Raw genomic sequence first — 21,839 nt, forward strand, 5'->3', positions numbered from 1 at the left:
GAGTCACTTGTAGGAGACAGGCCTTCGTAACGGCCTGGCAAAAGAGTTAAGTAATCTTGCTGAGAGGACATGACTTGGCATGTCACTCCTGAAGGAATCCAAGAAGGAACAAAAAACATCTTGAAAGCCCGATGTACGCCTGGGGATGGAAAGCCATCAACAGACTGTTCCTATCTTTGTCGCCTGGAAGGCACATAAAGATTAACTAGGTCTTTGTCCTTGAGGCAGAAAAACAGGGATACAAAAATGCTAAATATTAACTGCACAGGATTCTCATTGAAGGCCATCCAGTCTGCTAGTCTCCTGTAAGCATGTATGTCTCAAAAAGTATAATAAAGCAGACATGAGATCAGTTTGGGCCCCTTCACCTCATGGTGGTATTGGTCCCCTGATGCCCCCTGTAAGTTTCTCGAATGTTTCTCATTCTTTTGCCATGTCGCACTTTCAGGAACCTGTGCTGTTGAGCTGGACTCGACAGTCACCATGGGGACTATAGACATGTAAGCCCAAATACAGGGACTGGGAGGGGCAAACCTGGGGACTATGGACCTGTGACCCCAGGTGTAAGGTGTCAGAGGTGGGGTCACCCTGAGACTGTGGACATGTGATCCCAGGTGCATGGTCTGGGAGGGGGTCACCATGGAGGCTATGGTCATGTAACCCCAGGTACAGGGTCTGAGAGGGGTAAACCCTGGGGACCATGGACATGTGACCCCAGGTGTAGTGTCTTGGAGGTGGGGTCACCCTGACACTGTGGACGTGTGATCCCAGGTGCATGGTCTGGGAGGAGGTCTCCATGGAGACTATGAATGTATGAATCCATGTATAAGTTTTTGGAGGTGGGATTACCCTGGACTGTGAACATGTGATCCTTGTTACTCAGTCTGGGGGAGAGGGGTAGGGTCACACTGGAGACTCTGGACGTGTAATCTCTGGTACAGTTTTTGCAGAGAAGTGTCATACTACACACTGTGGAAATGTGGCCTAGGTCCAGGGTCGAGAGGGTGTCACCCTGAATACTCTGGCCATGTGACCCCAGGTGGAGGGTCTAGCAGGTTGTATCACCCTACAGACTGTGGCCATGTGACCCCAGGTTCAGGGTCTGGAGAGGGGTGTCAGCCTGGACTCTAGAAATATTACCCAGGGTGCAGGTTCTGAAAGTCGTTCACCCTGAGATTCTGGCCATGTGATTCCAGGTGCATGGTCCGGAGAGGTGTGTCACCCTATAAACTGTGGTAATGTGATCCAGGTACAGAATGGGGAGGGGGTCACCATGGAGACTGTGAAGGTGTGACCACAGGTGTATGGTATGCAAAGTGTGGTGTCCCTGGAAAAGTGGACATTTGACCTCAAGTACAAGGTCTGGGGAACTGGAGTCACCCTGGAGACTGGACATGTGACCCCAGATATAGGCTCTGGGAGTTGGTGTCACTCAGGGGCTGTGGACACGTGACCCCATGTGCAGATTCTAGGGAGGGGCCTCATCCAGGAGACTGTGGACAAATGACCCCAGTCACACGACTGGGAGGTAGGGTCACCCTGGAGATTATGGACATATTCCCTCAGGTGCAGGGCATGGGAGGGTTTCACCCTGGAGACCGTGGATGTGAGAACCCAGGTTCAGGGTCTGGGAGTTGGGATCACTCTGGGACTGTGGACATGTGACCCTATGTGCAGAGTCTGGGGAGGGTGCTTACCAAGGAGACTGTGGATATATGATCCAGGGTACATGACTGGGAGGTGGGGCACCCTGGAGATTGTGAACATCCCCAAGATACCTGTCACAACTCGAGAGGAACCTCGAGTGTCTCACCACAACTCAAGAAGAGCCCCGTGTTCTCCACTTCACATCAAGATGAGGCCCACATCCCCTGCTTTGTCTCGAGAGGAATTCCAACTTTCCCCTTGCACCACAAGAGGAGGCCTGTCTCACCTATTGAAACTCGAGAGGAATCCCGAGGTTCGGGCCTCAAGTCGAAACAACACCAAGTTCCCCTAAACTCAAGATAAGGCCTGATTCTCCTGCAACAACTCAAATGGAACCCTGAGTATCCCGTCACAACAAGAAGGGAAGCCTGACTCCCCTGTTGCACCTCTAGAAAAAACCCCAGTTCCCCACCTCATCTCAACAGAAAGCCTGATATCCCTTTTACAGTGAGAGGAAAGCAGAGTCCATGCCTCAACAAGAGATGAGTCCTGACTCCCCTGTTGAAACTTGATAGGAACGCCGAGATCCCTGTCGCAAACAAACAAGAACCCTGAGTTTCCTGCCTTAATTCAAGATGAGGCCCTTTTCCCCTGGAGTGACTCGAAGGAATTCCAAGGTGCCCCTCCCAACATGAACAGAGGCTTGACTTCCCTTAGGCAATATGAGTGGTTCCCTGCAGTCCCCGTCGCAATTCAAGAGGAACCCAAACCTTCTCCCCACAACTCGAGAAACACCAGGAGATCTCCCCTCAATGTAGGATGAGGCCTGATTCCCCTGCAGTAACTCGAGAGTAATCCCCCATTCCCCCTCGTAACTCGAAAGGAGACTTGACTTCCCTGAGGCAACAGGAGAGGTTTTCTGAGGTCCCCATCGCAACTCAAGAAGAACCCCAAGCTTCCTGCCTTAACTTGAGGGAAAAAAAGAGAGTCCCCCCTGCAACACGAGATGAGGCCCTTTTCCCCTGCAGCACCTCGAGAGCAATCCCGAGCTCCCTCTCAAAACTCAAAAGGAGGCTTGACTCCCTATATGCAACTCAAGAGGTTCCCTGAGATACCCGTCACAACTCAAAAGGAACCTCGAGTTTCCCGCCACAAGTCAAGAAGAGCCCCATGTTCCCCACCTCATCTCGAGACAAGAACTGATTCCCGAGCTTAAACTCCAAAGGAAACTTGACTTTCCCCTCCCAACACTAGAGGAGGCCTATCTCACCTATTGAAATTCTAGAGGAACCCCACGGGTCCTGCTGCAAGTTGAAAGGACACCGAGTTCCCCCTCGACTCAAGATAAGGCCTGATCCCCTGCACCAAGTTGAATGGAACACCAAACAACCCCTCACAACACAAAGGGATGTCTGACCAGTTGCACCACTAGAAAAAGCTAAAATTCCCCACCTGAACTCAACAGGAGGCTTGAAACCCCTCTTACAACTCGAGAGGAAAGCAGAGTTCATGCCTCAACATTGACGAGATGAGGCCTGACTCCCCTGGTGAAACTTGATAGGAACCTGGAGATCCCTGTCACAACAGGAGAGGAACCCTGAGTTTCCCACTTCAACTCAAGATGAGACCCAATTCCCCTGAAGAGACTCGAAAGGAATTCCAACTTTCCCCTCGCCCATCAAGAGGAGGCCTGCCTCACTTATTGAAACTCGAGAGGAACCCCGAGATTCATGCCTCAAGTCAAAAGGACAATGAGTTCCCCTCAACCTGAGATAAGGCCTGATTCCCCTGCACTGCCTTGAATGGAACCCCAAGTATACCCTCACAACACGAAGGGAGCTCTGACTGCCCTCTTGCACCTCCAAAAAAGCCCAAGTTCCCCACCTCAACTCGACAGGAGGACTGACACTCCTTTAACAACTCGAGAGGAAAACTGAGTTCCATGCTTCAAAATGAAACAAGGCCTGATTCCTCCCATGAAACTCAATAGGAACCCCAAAATCCCTGTCACAACTGGAGAGGAGAATTGAGATTCTCACCTCAACTCGCGATGAGGACCTATTCCCCTGTAGCGACTTGAGAGAAATCCTGAGGTGCCACTCACACCTTGAAAGGAGGCCTGACTTCCATGAGGCAACATGAGAGGGTCACTGAGGTTACCGTCACAACTCTAGATGAAACCAAAACTGCCAGCTGCAACTTGAGAAACACCACGAGATTCCCCCCTCAATGGGAGATGAGGCTCATTTCCCCTGCACTGACTGGAGAGCAATCCCGCACTCCCCCTCGCACCTCGAAAGGAGACTTGACTTCCCAAAGGCAACATGAGAGGTTCCCTGAAATCCTGGTCGCAACTCCAGAGGAACCCTAAGGTTCCCGCCGCAACTCAAGAAAAACAACGGGATTCCTCCCTCAACGTCAGATGAGGCCCAATTCCCCTGTAGCGTCTCGAGTGCAATGTCCAGTCCCTTTAGAAACTTGAAAGGAGGCTTGACTCCTTTTATGCAACTCAAAAGGTTCCTCGAGATACCCATCACAACACGAGAGGAACCCCGAGTTTCCCACCACAACTCAAGAAGAGCCCCGTGTTCCCCACCTCATTTCGAGGTGAGGGCCGATTCCCCTGCTTCAGCTCAGAGGAATCCAGACTTTCCCCCCGCACCTCAAGAGGAGGCCAGTCTCACCTCACTTGAGAGGAACACCGCATTCCCTGCCGCAAGTTGAAAGGGCACTGTGTTCCCCCTCAACTCCAGATAAGCCCTAATTCACCTGCAACAACTTGATTGGAACCCCAATTATCCCCTCACAACACGAAGGGAGGTCTGACTTCTCTCTTGCACCTCCAAAATAGCCTAAGTTCCTCAACTCAACTCTACAGGAGGCCTGACACTCCTTTTACAACTCAAGAGGAAAACCAAGTTTCATGTTTCAAAATGAGACGAGGCCTGATTCCACTGATGAAAATGATAGGAAGCCCGAGATCCCTGTCACAACTAGAGAGGATCCCCAAGTTTCCCGCCTCAACTCAAGATGAGGCCCTATTCCCTGCAGCAACTCAAGATGAATCCCGAGGTGCCCCTCGCAACACAAAAGGAGTCAAGACTTAACTTAGGCAACATTAAAGGTCCCCCAAGATACCCGTTGCAACTCGAGAGGAAATCTGATTTTCACACTGCAACTCGAGAAGAGACCCATGTTCCTCATCTCATCTCGAGATGAGAGCTGATTCCCCTGCTTCGACTCAAAAGGAAGACAGACTTTTCTTTTGGACCTCAAGAGGAGGATTTTCTCACCTATTGAAACTCGAGAAAAACACCGAGGTTCCTGCCACAAGTCGAATTGACACTGTGTTCCCACTCAACTCGAGATAAGGCTTGATTCCCATGAAGCAACTTGAACGGAACCCGGGTTTCCTTTCACAACATGAATGGAGGTCTGACTCCCCTGCTGCACCTCTAGAAACATCCTGATTTCCCCGCCTAAACTCGATGGGAAGACTGAAACTCCTTTTATAACTTGAGAGGAAAGCGAAGTTCCATGCCTCAAAACGAGATGAGGTCCGACTCCTCTGTTGAAACTCGATAGGAATCCCGAGATCCCTGTCCCAACTGGAGAGGAACCATGAGTTTCCCGCTTCAACTCGAGATGAGGGCCTATTCCCCTGCAGCAACTCGAGAGGAATCCCGAGATGTCCCTTGCAACTGGAAAGGAAGCCAGACTTCCCACTGGCAACACGAGAGGTTCCCTGAGGTCCCAGTCGCAACTAGAGACGAATCCCAAGCTTCCCACTGCTACTCAAGAAAAACCACGAGATTCCCCCCTCAATGCAAGATTAGGCCCTATTCTACTGCAGTGACTCAAGAGCAATCCCAAGTTCTGTGTCCCAACTCAAAAGAAGGCTTGACTCCCTTTATGCAACTCCAGAATTTCCCAGATATACATGTCACAACTTGAGAGGGACCCCGAGTTTTCCCTCCATGAAAAGAGCCGTGTGTTCCCCACCTCATCTGGAGATGAGGGCCAATTTCCCTCTTTCAACTCAAGAGGTTTCCCGACTTTACCCTCACACCTCAAGAGGAGGCATGTCTCACCTATTGCAAATCGAGAGGAACTGCAAGATTCCTGCCGCAAGTCGAAAGGACACCGAGGTTCCCCTCACCTTGAGATAAGGCCAGATTGCCCTGCAGTGACTTGAATTGAACCCCGAGTTTCCCCTCACAACAGGAGGAGAGGTCTGACTCCCCTGTTGCACCTCTAGAAAAACAGAGAATTTCCCATCTCAACTCGACAGGAGGTCTGACACCCCTTATACAACTCCAGAGGAAAGTGGGGTTCCATGCATCAACACGAGATGAGGTCTGACTCCCCTGTTGAAACTCGGTAGGAACCCTGAGATCCCTGTCATGACTGGAGAGGTACACCAAGTTGACCGCCTTAAATGGAGTTGAAGGCTGATTCCCCTGAATCAACTTGAGAGGAACCCCAAGGTGCCCCCCCACAACTCAAAAGGAGGCCTGACTTCAGTTAGGCAACACGAGAGGTACCTGAGTTCCCCGTTGCAAGTAAAAGGGACACCGAGTTCCCCCTAAAATTGAGATAAGGCTAGATTTCCCTGCTGCAACTCAAATGTAACCCCGAGTTTCCCCTCACAACCCAAAGGGAGGTTTGACTCCCCTGTTGCACTTCTAGAAAAAGCCCAAGTTCCCAGTCTCAACTTGACAGGAGGCCTGAAACTCCTTACACAACTCGAGAGTGAAGCTGGGTTCCAAGCATCAACACAAGACGAGGTCTGATTCCCGTTGAAACTCGATAGGAAACCTGAGATCCCTGTCACAACTGGAGAGGTGCCCAGAGTTGACTGCCTCATGTAGATGAGAGCCAATTTCTCTGCAGCGACTCGAGAGGAATTCTGAGGTGCCCCTTGCAACTTGAAAGGAGGCCTGAGTTCCCTGAGGAAACAAGGGTGGTGCCCTGAGGTCCCCGTCGCAACTAAGGGAACCCCAAGCTTCCACTCACAACTCGAGAAAATCCACGAGATCCCTACTCAATGCCACAGGAAGCCCTATTCCCCTGAAGCACCTCATGAGCAATCCAGAGTTCCCTCTTGCAATTCGATAGGAGTCTTGACTCACTTTATGCAACTCAACGGGTTCCCTGAGATATCCGTGGCAAATGGAGAGGAATCCCGAGTTTCCCGCCACAATTTGAGAACAGCCCCGTGTTCCCCACCTTATCTCGAGATGAGGACCGATTCCCCTTGTTCGACTAGACAGGAATCTGGACTTTCCCCTTGCACCTCAAGAGGAGGCCCAATTCACTTATGGAAACTCTAGAAAAACCCGCATTTCCTGCCACAAGTCGATTGGACACCGAGTTCACCCTCAACTGAAGTTTGGGCCTGATTCCCCTGCTGCAACTCGAATGGAACCCAGAGTATCCCCTCACAACACAAAGGGAGGTTTCACTCACCTGTTTCACCTCTAGAAAAAGCCAAAGTTTCCTGCCTGAACTCAACAGGAGGCCTGACACCCCTTTTACAACACAAGAGGAAAGCAGAGTTCCATGCATCAACAGGAGATGAAGACAGACTCCCCTGTGGAAACTCAATAGGAACCCCAAGATCCCTGTTGCAACTGGAGAGAACTCTGAGTTTCCAGCCTCAACTCAAGGTGAGGCCCTATTCCCCTGCAGAGACTCAAGAGGAATCCTGAGGTGCCCCTCACAACTTGAAAGGAGGCCTGACTTTCCTGAGCCAACATGAGAGGTTCCGAGTTCCCCATCTCAACTCAAGAGGAACACCAATCTTCCTGCTGCAACTCGAGAAAAACGACGAGATTCCCCCCTCAAATCAAGATGAGGCCCTTTTCCCCTGCAGCGCCTCAAGAACAATCTTGAGTTCCCTCCTAAACTCAATAAGAGGCTTGACTCCCTTTATGCAACTCAAGGGGTTCCCTAAGATACCCATCACAACTCTAGAGGAACTCAGATTTTCCTGCCACAACTCGAGATGCGCCTCGTGTTCCCAACCTCATCTCGAGATGAGGGCCAATTCCCCTGCAGTGAGTCGAGGGGAACCCCAATTTTCCACTCGCACATCACAAGGAGGTCTGTTTCACCTCTTGGAACACGAGAGGAACCCCTCAGTTCCTGCCACGAGTTGAAAGGACACAGAGTTCCCCTCAACTCGAGATAAGGCCTAATTTCCCTGCACTGACACGATTGGAACCCTGAGTATCCCCTCACAACACAAAGGGAGGTCTGACTCCCCAGTTGTACATCTAGAAAATACCCAAATTCCCCACCTGAACTTGAAAGGAGGCCTGTCACCCCTTTTACAACTTGAGAGGAAAGGGGAGTTCCATGCCTCAACACGAGACAAGGCCAGACTCCCCTGTTGAAACTCGATAGGAAACATGAGATCCCTGTGGCAACTGGAGAGGAGCCCTGAGTTTTCCACCTAAACTCAAGATGAGACCCTATTTCCCTGCAGGGACTCGAGGGGCATCCTGAGGCACTCCTTGCAAGTCTAAAGGAGGCCTGACTTCCCTGAGGCAACATAAGAGGTTCCCTGACTTTCCCACCACAACTTGAGAACCTAGAGCTTCCCGCTGCTACTCAAGAAACAACATGAGATACACGCCTCAATGTGAGATGAGGATGTTTTCCCCTGCAGCACCTCGAGGGAAATCCCGAGTTGCATTTTGAAATTCAAAGGTTTGACTCCCTTTATGCAACTCAATGGGTTCCCTAAGATACCAGCCAAAACTCTAGAAGAACCCCGAATTTCCTGAAACAAGTCAAGAGGAACACTGTGTCTCCCACCACAACTTGAGATGAGGGCCGATACCCATGCTTCAACATGAGAGGAATCCAGACTTTCCCCTCACACCTGAATAGGAGGCCTGCCTCACCTTTTGAGACTCGAGAGGAACCCTGCGGTTCCTGTTGCAAGTGGAAAGGACACTGATTTCCCCATCAACTCGAAATAAGGCCTGATTCCCCTGCACCGACTCGAGTGGAACCCCAAATATCCCCTCACAACACAAAGGGAGGTCTGACTCCCCTGTTGCACATCTAGAAAATAGCCAGGTACCCCGCCTGAACTCAACAGCAGCCCTCACACCCCTTTAACAATATGAGTGGAAAGCGGATTTCCATGCCTCAACAGGAGACAAAGACAGACTTCCCTGTGGAAACTCGATAGGAATCCCGAGATCCCTGTCGCAACTAGAGAGAAACGCTGAGTTTCAGGCCTCAATTGGAGGTGAGGCCCTATTCCCCTGCAGCGAATCAAGAGGAATCCCGAGGTGTCCCTCACAACTTGAAAGGAGGCCTAACTTCCCTGAGCCAACATGAGAGGTTCCCTGAGGTCCCTGTTACAACTGGAGAGGAACTCCAAGCTTCCCACCACAATTCGAGAAAAACCACAAGATTCCCATCGCCACTCGAAAGTAAACTTGTGTTTCCCACCACAACTCAAGAAAAGTCCCATGTTCCCCAACTCATCCCAACATGTCTCACCTGTTGAAACTTGAGAGGAACCCGGCAGTTTCACTGCAAGTCCCAAGAACACCGAGTTCCCCTGAACACAAGAAAAGCACTGCTTCCCCTACACCAACTCGAATGGAACTCTGAACAACCCCTCACAACATGAGGGTCGTCTGACTCCCCTGTTGCACATCTAGAAAAAGTCCAGGTTCCCTGCCTGAACTCAACAGCAGCCCTCACACCCCTTTAACAATATGAGTGGAAAGCGGATTTCCATGCCTCAACACAAGACGAGGCCAGACTCCTCTGTGGAACCTCTATAGGAACCCCGACATCCCTTTCGTAACTGGGGAGGAACCCTGGGTTTCCCGCCTCAACTCAAGATGAGTCCCTTTTCCCATGCAGCGACTGGAGAGGAATCCTGAGTTTCCCCTAGCACCTCAAGATCAGACGTGTCTCACCTATGGAAACTTGAGATGAACTCCGTGGTTCCTGCCAGAAGTTGAAAGGAACTGAGTCCCCCTAAACACGAGGCAAGGCCTTATTCCCCTGTACTGACTCGAATGGAACCCTGAGTATACCCTCACAACACGAAGGGAGGTCTGACTCCCCTGTTGCACCTCTAGAAAAATCCCAAGTTCCCTGCCTGAACTCGACAGGAGGCCTGCCACCCCTTTTACGACACAAGAGGAAAGAGGGGTTCCATACCTCAACACGAGCCGAGGCCTGACTCCCCTGTTGAAACTCGATAGGAACCCCACAATCCCACTTGTAACTGGAAAGGAACCCTGAGTTTCCCACCTAAACCCTATTCCTCTGCAGCGACTTGAGAGAATCCCAAGCTGCCCCTTGCAACTTGCAAGGAGGCCTGACTTACCTGAGGCAACATGAAAGGTTCCCTGAGGATCCCGTTGCAACTCTAGAGAAATCTCAAGCTTCCCTCTGCAATTGAGAAAAACCAAGAGATTCCCCCCATCAACGTGAGATGAGGCCTCTATAACCTGCAGCACATCGAGTGCAATCCTGTGCTCCCACTCAAAACTCAAAAGGAGGCTTGACTCCCTTTATGCAACTCAAGAGGTTCCACGAGATACAGGTCGCAACTCAAGAGGAACATCGAATTTCCCACAGAAATTCAAGTAGAGTCCCATGTTCCTCACCTTATCTCAAGATGAGAGCCAATTCCCCTGCTTCGACTAAAGAGGAATCCTGACTTTCTCCTCACTCCTCAAGAGGGGGCCTGTCTCATCTATTTCAAACCACCCCAAAGTTCCTGCCACAAGTTATAAGCACACAGAGTTTCACCTCACCTCGAGATAAGTCCCAATTCCCCTGCACTGACTTGAATGGAACCCTGGTATCCCCTCACAACATGAAGGGAGGTCTGACTCCTCTGTTGCACCTATAAAAAAGCCCAACTCTCCTGCCTGAACACGACAGGAAGTCTGACACCTCTTTTACAACTCGAGAGGAAAGCGGAGTTCCATGCTTCCACATGAGACGAGGCCTGACTCCCTGTTGAAACTTGATAGGATCCCCGAGATCCCTGTTGCAACTGGAGAGGAGCCCTGAGTTTCCTGCCTTAACTCGAGATGAAGCCTGATTCCCCTGCAGCTACTTGTGACATTCACAACTTGAAAAGAGGGCTGACTTCCCTGAGGCAACATGAGAGGTTCCCTGAGATCCCCATCGTAACTTTACAGGAACCCTAAGCTTCCCGCCCCAATTGAAAAAAAAAAAAAAAACAAGAAATTCCTCCATCATCACGAGATGAAGCCCTTTTACCCTGTAGCACCTCGAGAGCAATCCCGAGTTCCGTCTCAAAACTCGAAAGGGGGCTTGACTCCCTTTATGCAACTCAAGGGGTTCCCTGAGACACCCGTGGCCACTAGAAAGGAACCCCGAGTTTCTCGCCACAACTCTAGAAGTGTCCCACCTCATCTCGAGATGAGGGCCGATACCCCTGCTTCGACTTAAGAGGAATCCCGACTTTCCCCTGCACCTCAAGCGCAGGTCTGTCTCATCTACTGAACCTTGAGAGGAACCCCGCGGTTCCTGCCGAAAGACGAAAGGACACCAAGTTCCCCCTCAACATGAGACAAGGCCTGATTCCCCTGCACAGACTCGAATGGAATCCCGAGTATCCCCTCACAACACGAAGAAAGGTCTGACTCCCCTGCTGCTTGTCTAGAAAGAGCCAAAGTTCCCTGACTGAACATGACAGGAAACCTGACACCCCTTTTCCAACTCCAGAGGAAAGCAGAGTTCCATGCCTCAAAATGAGATGAGGCCTGACTCCCCTGTTGAAACTTGATAGGAACCCCAAGATCCCTGTCACAACTGGAAAGGAACCCTGAGTTTCCCACCTCAACTCGATATTAGGCCCTATTCCCCTAGAACGACTCGAAAGGAATCCTGAGGTACCCCTCGAAACATGAAAGGAGGCTGACTTCCCTGATGCAACATGAGAGGCTCCCTGATGTCCCTGCCGCAACTTGAGACACACCATGAGATTCCCCACTCATATGAGGAGGCCTAATTCCCCTGCAGCGACTCAAGAGGAATCCCGAGGTGCCCCTGGCAACTCGAAACGAAGCCTGAAATTCCTGAGACAACAAGAGAGGTTCCCTGAGGTTTCCGTCGAAACTCAAGAGGAACCCTATGCTTCACACTGCAACTTGGGAAATACGAGATCCACCCCCCCAACTTGAGAGGAGGCCCTTTTCCCCTGCAGCTCCTCGAGAGCAATCCCGAGTTCCCTCTTGAAACTCAAAAGGACGTTTGATTTCCTTTATGCCACTCAAGAGGTTCCTTGAGATACCTGTCACCACTTGAGAGGAAATCCGAGTTTCCCGCCACAATTCGAGAAGAGCACAGTGTTCCCCAACTCACCTTCAGATGAGGCCCGAATCTGCTGATTAGACTCAAGAGAAATCCCGACTTCCCCTTCACACCAAAAGAGGAGGCCTGACTCACCGATTGAAATATGAGAGGAACCCGGCATTTCCTGACATAAGTCGTAAGGTCACCGAGTTCCCCCTCAATTCAAGATAAGGAATGATTCCCCTTCACCAACTCAAATGGAACCCTGAGTATCCCCTCACAAAACTTAGGGAGGTCTGACTCCCCTGTTGTACCTCTAGAAAAAGTCCAAGATCCCCGCCTGAACACGACAGGAACTCTGACACCACTTTTACAACCCAAGAGGAAAATGGAGTTCCATGCCTGAACACGAGACGAGGGCTGTCTCCCCTGTTGAAACTCGATATGAAACCTGAGATCCCTGTAGCAACTGGGAAGGAGCCAGGAGTTTGCCGCCTCAACTCAAGATGAGGTCCTAGACCCTGACAACAACTTGAGAGGTATCCTGAGGTGTCCCTCGGAACAGGGAAGGAGGCCGAACTTCCCTGAGAAATTTGAGAGGATCCCTGAGATCCATGATGCAATTCGAGAGAACCCAAAGGTTCTGCCAGACCTCGAGAAACACCACGAGATTTCCCCCTCAATGCAAGATGAGGCCCGATTCCCCTGCAGTGACTTGAGAGCAATGCCACGCTCCCACTCTCAACTTGAAAGGAGACTTGACTCCCTTTATTGAACTTAAGAGAATCCCCAAGATAACCATCGAACTCGAAAGGTACCTCAAGTATCCCGCCACCAGTCGAGAAGATTCCCAGTTTCCCCACCTCATCTCTAGATGAGGCCCACTTCACCTGCTTGACTTGAGAGGAATCGCGACTTTCCCCTTGCACCTCAAGAGGAGGCCTCTCTAACGTACTGAAACTTGAGAGGAAGCCCGCAGTTCCTCTGCAAGTCAAAAGGACACCAAGTTCCCCCTCAACTCGATAAGGCCTGATTGCCCTGCACTGACTCACATGGAACCCCGGGTATCCCCTAACAACACGAAGGGAGGCTGACATCCCTGTTGCACCTTAAAAAAAAAAAAAAAAAAAAAGCCCAAGTTCTCTGCTTGAACTCGACAGGACGCCTGACACCCCTTTTACACCTCAAGAGGAAAGCGAATTCCATGCCTCAACATGACATGAGGCCTGACTCCCCTGTTGAAATTCGATAGGAACCCCGAGATCCTTGTCACAACTGAGGAGGAACTATGAGATTTCCGCCTCACGCGAGATGAGGCAGGGATTCTAGAGGAATCACAAGGTTCCCTTTGCAACTTGAAAGAAGACCTGACTTCCCAGAGGCAACATGAGAGGTTCCCTGATGTCCCTTTTGCAAGTTGAGAGGAACCCAAAGCTTCATGCCACAAGACCAGAAAAACCATGGGATTCCACCCTCAAAGCGAGATGAGGCCTTTTTCCCCTGCATTCCCTAGAGAGCAATACTAAGATCCCTCTTGAAGCTCAAAAGGAGGCTTGACTCCCTTTATGCAATTCAAGAGGTTCCCCAAGATACCTGTTGCAACTCGGGTAGAACCTCGTGTATCTCACCACAACTCGAGAAGAGCCCTGTGTTCTCCACCTCATCTCGAGAAGAGGCCTACTTCCCCTGCTTCGTCTCGAGAGGAATCCCGACTTTCCCCTTGCACCATAAGAGAAGGCCTGTCTCAGCTATTGAAACAACAGAGGAAGTGCCATGTTCATGCCTCAAGTCAAAAGAACACCACATTCCCCCCTCAACTTGAGATAAAGACTGATTCTTCTGCACCAACTCGAATGGAACCCTGAGTATCCTGTCACAACATGATGGGATGTCTCACTCCCCTGTTGAACCTCTAGAAAAAGCCCTAGTTCCCCAACTCATCTCGACAGAAAGCCTGATACCCATTTTAAAGCTGGAGCAGAAAGCAGAGTTCCATGCCTCAACACAAGACGAGGCCTGACTCCCCTGTTGAAACTCGATAAGAACCCCAAGATCCCTGTCACAACCAGAGTAGACTGCTGTTTCCCACCTTTACTCAAAATAAGGCCCTATTACCCTTCACTGACTCGAGAGTAATCCCGAAGTGTACCTCTCAACGTGAAAGGAGGCCTGACATCCCTGAGGCAATATGAGAGGTTCCCTGCAGTCCCCGTCACAACTCGAGAGGAACCAAATCTTCCCGCTGGAACTCGAGAAACACCACGAGATTCCCCTCTCAATATGAGATGTGGCCCGATTCACTTGCAGTGACTCCAGAACAACCCTGTGCTCCCCCTCGCATCTTGATAGGAGACTTGACTTCCCTGAGGCAACCAGAGATGTCCCCTGTGGTCCCTGTTGCAACTTGAGAGGATTCCCAAGCTTCCCGCCGCAACTCGAGAAAAATCACAGGATTTCCCTCCTCATCACAAGATGAGGCCCAATTCCACTGCAGCCTCGAGTGCAATCTCCAGTCCCTCTAGAAACTCAAAAGGAAGCTTGACTCCTTTTATGCAACTCAAGAGGTTCCCCAAGAAACTCATCACAACACGAGAGCAACTCTGAGTTTCCCGCCACAACTAAAAAAGAGCCTTGTGTTTCCCACCTCATTTTGAGGTGAGGGCTGATTCCCCTGCTTTGACTCAAGAGGAATCTGGACTTTCCCCTTGCACCTCAAGAGGGGCCTGTCTCACTTATTGAAACTGGAGAGGAACCCTGTGGTCCCTGCAGCAAGTCATAAGGACACTGAGTTCCCCCTCAACTCGAGATAAGGCCTGATTCCCCTGCACACACTCGAATGGAACCCCAAGTATCCCCTAACAACACAAAGTGAGGTGTGATCCCCTCTTCACCTCCAAAAAAGCCCAAGTTCCCCACATCAGCCCAACAGGAGGCCTGAAACCCCTTTTGCAACTCGAGAGAAAAACCGAGTTCCATACTTCTAAATGAAACGAGGCCTGATTCCTCTGATGAAACTCGATAGGAACCTCGAGATCCCTGTCGCAACTGGAGTGGAGACCTGAGTTTCCCGCCTCAACTGGAGATGAGGACCTATTCCCCTGTAGCAACTCGAGAGAAATCCCTAGGTGCCCCTCGCAACTTGAAAGGAGGGCTGACTTCCCAGAGGCAACATGAGAGGTTCCCTGAGGTTCCAGTTGCAACTCGAGATGAACCCAAATCTTCCAGCCGCAACTAGAGAAACACCACGAGATTCCCCCCTTGATGCCAGATGAGACCCAATTCCCCTGGTGTGACTCGAGAGCAACCCGTGCTCCCTCTTGCAACTCGAAAGCACTTGATTTCCCTGAGGCAACATGAGAGGTTCCCTGAGGTCCCTGTCATAACACCAGAGGAACCCCAAGCTTCCAGCTGCAACTTGAGAAAAACCACGAGATTCCACCCTCAACAGAAGATGAGGCCCTCTCCCCCTGCAGGACCTCGAGAGCAATCCCAAGTTCCCTCTCAAAACTCAAAAGGAGGCTTGACTCCCTTTATGCAACTCAAGGGGTTACCCAAGATACCCGTTGCAACTCGAGATGACCCCAGATTTTCCCGCCAGAACTCGAGAAGAGCACTGTGGTCCTCACCTCATCTCAAGATGGGGGCTGATTCCCCTGATTTGTTTCAAGAAGAATCCTGACTTTGCCCACACACCTCAAGAGGAGGCCTGTCTCACCTATTGAAACTCGAGAGGAACCCTGCACTTACTGCCGAAAGTCAAAAAGGACACCAAGTTTTCCCTCAACTCAGGATAAGGCCTGATTCTGGGGTAGCAACTCAAATCAACCCCCAAGTTATCTCCTCACAACACGAAGGGAGGTCTGACCCCCCTGTTGCACCTCTAGAAAAAGTCCAAGTTCCCCATGTGAACTCGACAGGAGGCCTGGCACCCCTTTTACATCTCGAAAGGAAAGCAGACTTCCATGCCTCAACACGAGAAGAAGCCTGACTTGCCTATTGAAACTCTATTGGAGCACCAAGATCCCTGTCACAAATGGAGAGGAACCCTGAGTTTCCTGCCTCAACTCGGGATGAGGCCCTAGTCCCCTGCAATGACTCTAGAGGAATATCGAGGTGCTCCTTGCAACTTGAAAGGTAGCATGACTTCCCTGAGGCAACATGAGATGTTCCCTGAGGTCCCCTTTGCAATTTGAGAGGAACCCAAAGATTCCCTCTGCAACTCGTGAAACACCACGAGATTCCGCTTTCAATGCGAGATGAGGCCTGCCTCCCAAGCAGTGATTCAAGAGCAATCCTGCATTCCTCTTCACAACTCGTAAGGAGAATTGACTTGCCTGACACAAGAGGCTCCCTGTGTCCACATAGCAACTAGAGAGGAACCCCAAGCTTCCCGCCACAACTCAAGAAAAACCACGAGATTCCCCCCTCAGCGCGAGATGATGCCCTATTCCCATGCAGTGACTTGAGAGGAAACCCGAGGCGCCCCCTCGCAACTTGAAAAATTGGCTGCCTTCCCTGAGGCAACATGATAGTTTCCCTGAGAATCCCATCACAATTTGAAAGGAGCCCAATGCTTCCCGCTGCAACTCTGCAAACAGCACAAGATTTCCCCCTCAATGAGAGATGAGGCCCAATTCCGGAGCAGTGACTTGAGAACAAACCCATGCTCCCACTCGCAACTCGTAAGGAGACTTGACTTCCCTGAGGCAGCAAGAGAGGTTCCCTGAGGTCCACATCACAACTCGAGAAGAACCCAAAGCTTCCTGCTGCAACTGGAGAAAACCCACGAGATCTCCCTTCAATGCAAGATGACGCTCAATTCCCTGCAGTGACTCTAGAGGAATCCCGAGGCACTCCTCACAACTCAAAAGGAGGTCTGACTTCCCTGAGGCAACATGAGAGGTTACCTGAAATCCTCATTGAAACTCGAGAGGCACCCAGAGCTTCCTGCCACAACTCGAGTAACACCACGAGATTCCCTTCTCAATGGGAGATGAGGCCCGATCCCCCTGCAGTGACACAAGAGCAATCCCGCACTCCCTCTCGCAACTTGGAGGGAGAGTTGACTTCCCTGAGACAAGACCTGAGGTTCCCTAAGGTCCCCGTTGCAACTTGAGAATCCCAAGCTAACCACCGCAACTCAAGAAAAAAACACGAGATTCCCTCCCCCCAATGCAAGATGACACCCTTTTCCCCTGCAGCGCCTCAACAGCAATCCCGAGTTCCCTCTCAAAACTCAAAAGGAGGCTTGACTCCCTTTATGCAACACAAAGGGTTACCTGAAATACCTGTCACATCTCAAGAGGACCCCCAATTTTCCCAAAACAACTCGAGAAGAGCCCTGTGTTCCCCACCTCATCTCGAGATGAAGGTTGAGTCCCCTGTTTCGTTTGCAGAGGAATCCCAACTTTTCCCACGCACCTCAAGAGGAGGCCTGTCTCACCTACTGATACTCAAGAGGAACCCCACAGTTCCTGCTGCAAGTCGAAAGGACTCTGAGTTTCCACTCAAATCGAGATAAGGCCTGATTATGGTGCATCAACTTGAATCTAACCCTGACTATCTCCTCCCAACATGAAGCGAGGTCTGACTCCCCCATTGCACCTTGAGAAAAAGCCCAAGTTCCCCTCATGAACTGGATAGGAGGCCTGACACCCCTTTAACATCTCGAGAGGAAAGCGGAGTTCCATGCTCAACACGAGACAAGGCCTGACTCCCATTTTGAAACTCATTAGGAACACCGAGATCCACGTTGCCACTTGAGAAGAACCCTGAGGTTCTTGCCTCGACTTGAGATGAGGTCCTATCCCCCTGCAGCGACTGGAGAGGAATCCTGAGTCACCCAATGCAACTCGAAAGGAGGCTTGATTTCCCTGAGGCAATACAAGAGGTTCCCTGAAGACCATGTCACAACTCGAAAGGATCCCCCAATCTTCCTGCCGAAACTTGAGAAAAACCACAAGATTCCCCCCTCAATGCAAGGTGACACCCTGTTCTGCTGCAGTTACTCGAGAGAATCCCATGGTGCCCTTCACAAATCGAAAGGAGGCCTGACTTCCCTGAGGCAACATGAGGGGTTCCTTGACATCACTGATGAAATTCAAGAGGAATCCAAAGCTTCCTGCCGCAACTTGAGAAACACCACGAGATTACCCCCTTAACACAAGATGAGGCTCTTTTCTTCTGAAGTGCCTTGAGAGCAATCCCAAGTTCCCTCTCAAAACTCAAAAGCAGGCTTGTCTCCCTTTATGCAACTCAAGAGGTTACCAGAGATTACTGTCACCACTTGAGAGGAACCCCTTGTTTCCCGCCACAACTCAAGAAGAGCCCCGTGTTCCCCACCTGACTGAGAGATGAGAGCTGATCCCCCAGCTTCCATTTAAGAGGAATCCTGACTTTCCCCTCGAACTTCAAGAAGAGGTTGTCTCACCTGTTCCCACTCAAGAGGAACCCCACGGTTCCTGCCTCAAGCTGAAATGACACCAAGTTCCCCCTCAACTAGAGATAAGACCCAAACCCTGAGTTTCCATCTCAACTCGAGGCGAGGACCTCTTCCCATGCAGTAACTCAAGAGGAATCCTGAGGTACCCATCGCAAGTTGAAATGAGGCCTGATTTCTCTGAGGCAACACAAGAGTTTCACTAAAGTCCCCTTCACACCTCGAGTGGAACCCCAGGCTTCCAGAGTACAACTTGAGAAAAACCATGATATCCCCCCCTCAGCGTGAGATGAGGCCCAATTCCCCTGCAGGTCCTCAAGATCAATACTGAGTTCCCTCTCAAAACTCAAAAGGAGGCTTGATTACTTTTATGCAATTCAAAAGATTCCTCGAAACACTCATTGCAACTTGAGAGAAACCCCAAGTTTCCCATGTCAACTAGAGAAGAACCCTGTGTTACCCACCTCATCTCAAACAAGGGCCAATTCCCCTGATACAACTCTAGAGGAATCCCAACTTTCTCCCTCACATCTCAAGAGGAGGCCTGTCTCACCTATTGAACCCCAAGAGGAACCCCACGTTTCCTTCCGCAACTCAAAAGGACACTGAGATCCCCCTCAACTCGAGATAAGGCCTGATTCCCCTGTACCAACTCGAATGGAACTCTGAATATCCCCACACAACACGAAGGGAGGTCTGACTGACCTGTTGCAAGTCTAGAAAAAGCCCAAATTCCATGCCTGGACTCGACAGGATGCCTGACGCCCCTTTAACAACTGGAGAGGAAAGTGGAGTTCCATGCCTCTAAACGAGACGAGGCCTGTCTCTCTTGTTGATACTTGATTCCTGTTGGAACTGGTGAGGAATCCTGAGTTTCCCACTTCAAATCAAGATGAGGCCTATTCCATTGCAGCGACTCAAGAGGAATCCTGAGGTGACGGTTGCAACCCGAAAGGAGGCCTGGCTTCCCTGAGGCAACACTAGAGGTTCCCTTAGCTCCCGTTCCCAACTCGGGAGGAACCCCAAGCTTCCCACCGTAATTCAAGAAAAACCATGAGATTGCCCCTCAACGCGAGATGAACCCCATCCCCCTGCAATGCCTCGAGAGCAAAACCAAGTTCCCTCTGGAAATTCAAAAGGATGCTTGACTCCTTTTTCCAACTTAAGAGGTTCGCTGAAATACCCGTCGCAACTCAAGAGGAACGCTGAGTTTCCTTGCACAGCTAGAGAAGAGCCCCGTGTTTCCCACTTTATCTCAAAAAGAGGCCTACTCCCCTGCTTCAACTCGAGAGGAATACCGACTTTACCCTCACACCTCAAGAGGAGGCTTGTCTCACTTACCGAAACTCGAGAAGAACCCCACGTTCTTGCTGCAAGTCTAAAGGACACCAAGTTACCCTTCAACTCGAGAGAAGGCCAGATTCCCATGCAGTGACTCGAGTGGAACCCCAAGTACCCCCTCACAACATGAAAGGTGGTCTGACTACCCATTTGCACCTCTAGAAAAAGCAGAAATTCCCTGCCTGAACTCTACAGGAGGCCTGAAAATCCTTTTACACCACGAGAGGAAACAAGAGTTCCATGCCTCAACATGAGATGAGGCCTGAATCCCCTGTTGAAACTCGATAGGAACCCCAAGGGAGCCTGGTGGAGCCCGTCCCCAGCTGGCCCCTCTTCCCTGCCGCTCCTCCAACTCTCACTGGCTGCAGTCACCGCCGCCTGCAGGAAGCTGGGAGCGGGATCTTGGGCCGGGAGTGTGGGCAGGGCTGCATGCACGGGCTCAGCTGCCGTTGCCACTCTTTTATGAAATAATCACCGTGCTCATCTGGGTCATGTATCACCTAAAAATTCCAACTGCAAGTTAAATATTTTTGAAGCCTGAAAATTATCGCATACAGATTTGGGTACTCAGGAAAGGTAGCATCCCAGGGCAGCCATGACCGCCATCCTGGAGCGTCTGAGCACCCTGTCCAGGAGTGGGCAGCATCTGCGACACCTGCCCAAGATCCTGGAGGATGGGCTGCCCAAGATGCCTGGCACTGTCCCCAAGACCGACGTGCCCCAGCTCTTCCTGGAGCCCTACATCCGCGCCTGGTACCGCCCCACCAGCTATGAGTGGCGCTATTACTTCTTCAGCCTCTTTCAGAAACACAATGGGGTGGTCAACGTCTGGACCCACCTGCTGACGGCACTGGCCGTCCTCCTGCGGTTCTGGGCCTTTGTGGAGGACGAGGACCTGCCGTGGACCTCTGCCTACGTGCTGCCCCTGCTCGTCTATGTCCTGTCCTCCATCACATACCTCGCCTTCAGCCTCCTGGCCCACCTGCTGCAGTCCAAGTCGGAGCTCTCACACTACACCTTCTACTTCGTGGACTACATGGGCGTGAGCGTTTATCAGTACCCCGGCGCCCTGGTCCACTTCTTCTACACCTCCGACCAAGCCTGGTACGAGCACTTCTGGCTCCTCTTCCTGCCGGCCGCCGCCTTCTGTGGTTGGTTATCGTGCGCTGGCTGCTGCTACACGGAGTACCAGTACCACAGGCCCTACCTGGCCATGAGGAAGATCTGCCAGGTGGTGCCGTCTGGGCTGGCCTATATCCTGGACATCAGCCCCGTGGTCCATCGTGTGGTTCTGTGCCACCTGTCTGGCTGCCAGGACCCAGCGGCCTGGTACCATGCCCTCCAGATCATCTTCTTCTTGGTCAGTGCCTACTTCTTCTCCTGCCTGGTCTCGGAGAAGTACTTCCCTGGTTCCTGTGACATCGTGGGCCACAGGCACCAGATCTTCCACACCTTTCTGTCTGTCTGCACACTCTCCCAGCTGGAGGCCATCCTCCTGGACTACAAGGGGCGACAGGACATCTATCTGCCACGCCACAGCCCCCAGTCCCTCTACCTGGCCTGCCTCTCCTTCTTTGTGGTGGCCTGCAGCGCGGGCACTGAAGCCTTCTCAAGACAAAAAATCAAGGCCAAACTGACCAAGAAAGATTCCTGAGACTGCCAGGTGGGACGCGGTGTGGAGGCGGCCTGTCGTGATTTGGGGAGAACTTGAGTCCACAGTAGGAGGTGACTTTGTGTTTTTAAGAGTGGGCTTTTAAACGAGTACTATATTTCCAAGGGTGGCTATGGCTATGGCATTGGGAAGCCAAAGGAGCCAAGAGTTTTGTTATCATTGTCCTGAATAAAAGGTTTATATTTCATCCTCTGGGCTGTAGCCTTATGAGACACAGAAAGGGAAGGGAACTTGGCTAAGGTGCGTCGGACACTGAATTAAGAATCTTCATGCCTGAAAATTGAGTAGTGTTCTGACTGTGGCCTCCGGGGGCCAGCCCTGGACTAGAGGGAAAATCTAATTGGACTGAAAAAATTACAAGGTGACTGGACCACACTGTATTGAAATGGGCATTCTTTTGCAATGCTGGTCTTCGGTGATTGGATACTG

General features: G+C 51.2%; 1 protein-coding gene across 1 annotated transcript; it reads left to right on the forward strand.

Moving 5' to 3' along the window:
- The first annotated feature begins 20,333 nt into the window (after positions 1-20,333).
- LOC133050379 (membrane progestin receptor beta-like) lies at positions 20,334-21,392 on the forward strand. Its single transcript, XM_061134530.1, has one exon. It carries the CDS (start codon positions 20,334-20,336, stop codon positions 21,390-21,392), a length of 1,059 nt encoding a protein of 352 aa, XP_060990513.1.
- Positions 21,393-21,839: the final 447 nt, after the last annotated feature.

This window comes from Dama dama, chromosome 32, assembly GCF_033118175.1.
Source record: "Dama dama isolate Ldn47 chromosome 32, ASM3311817v1, whole genome shotgun sequence".
Classification (NCBI taxonomy): domain Eukaryota; kingdom Metazoa; phylum Chordata; class Mammalia; order Artiodactyla; family Cervidae; genus Dama; species Dama dama.

What these genes read in the sequence shown, in the direction of transcription:
- LOC133050379 (XM_061134530.1), top strand. Translation starts at nt 20,334, where the DNA reads ATGACCGCCATCCTGGAGCGTCTGAGCACCCTGTCCAGGAGTGGGCAG.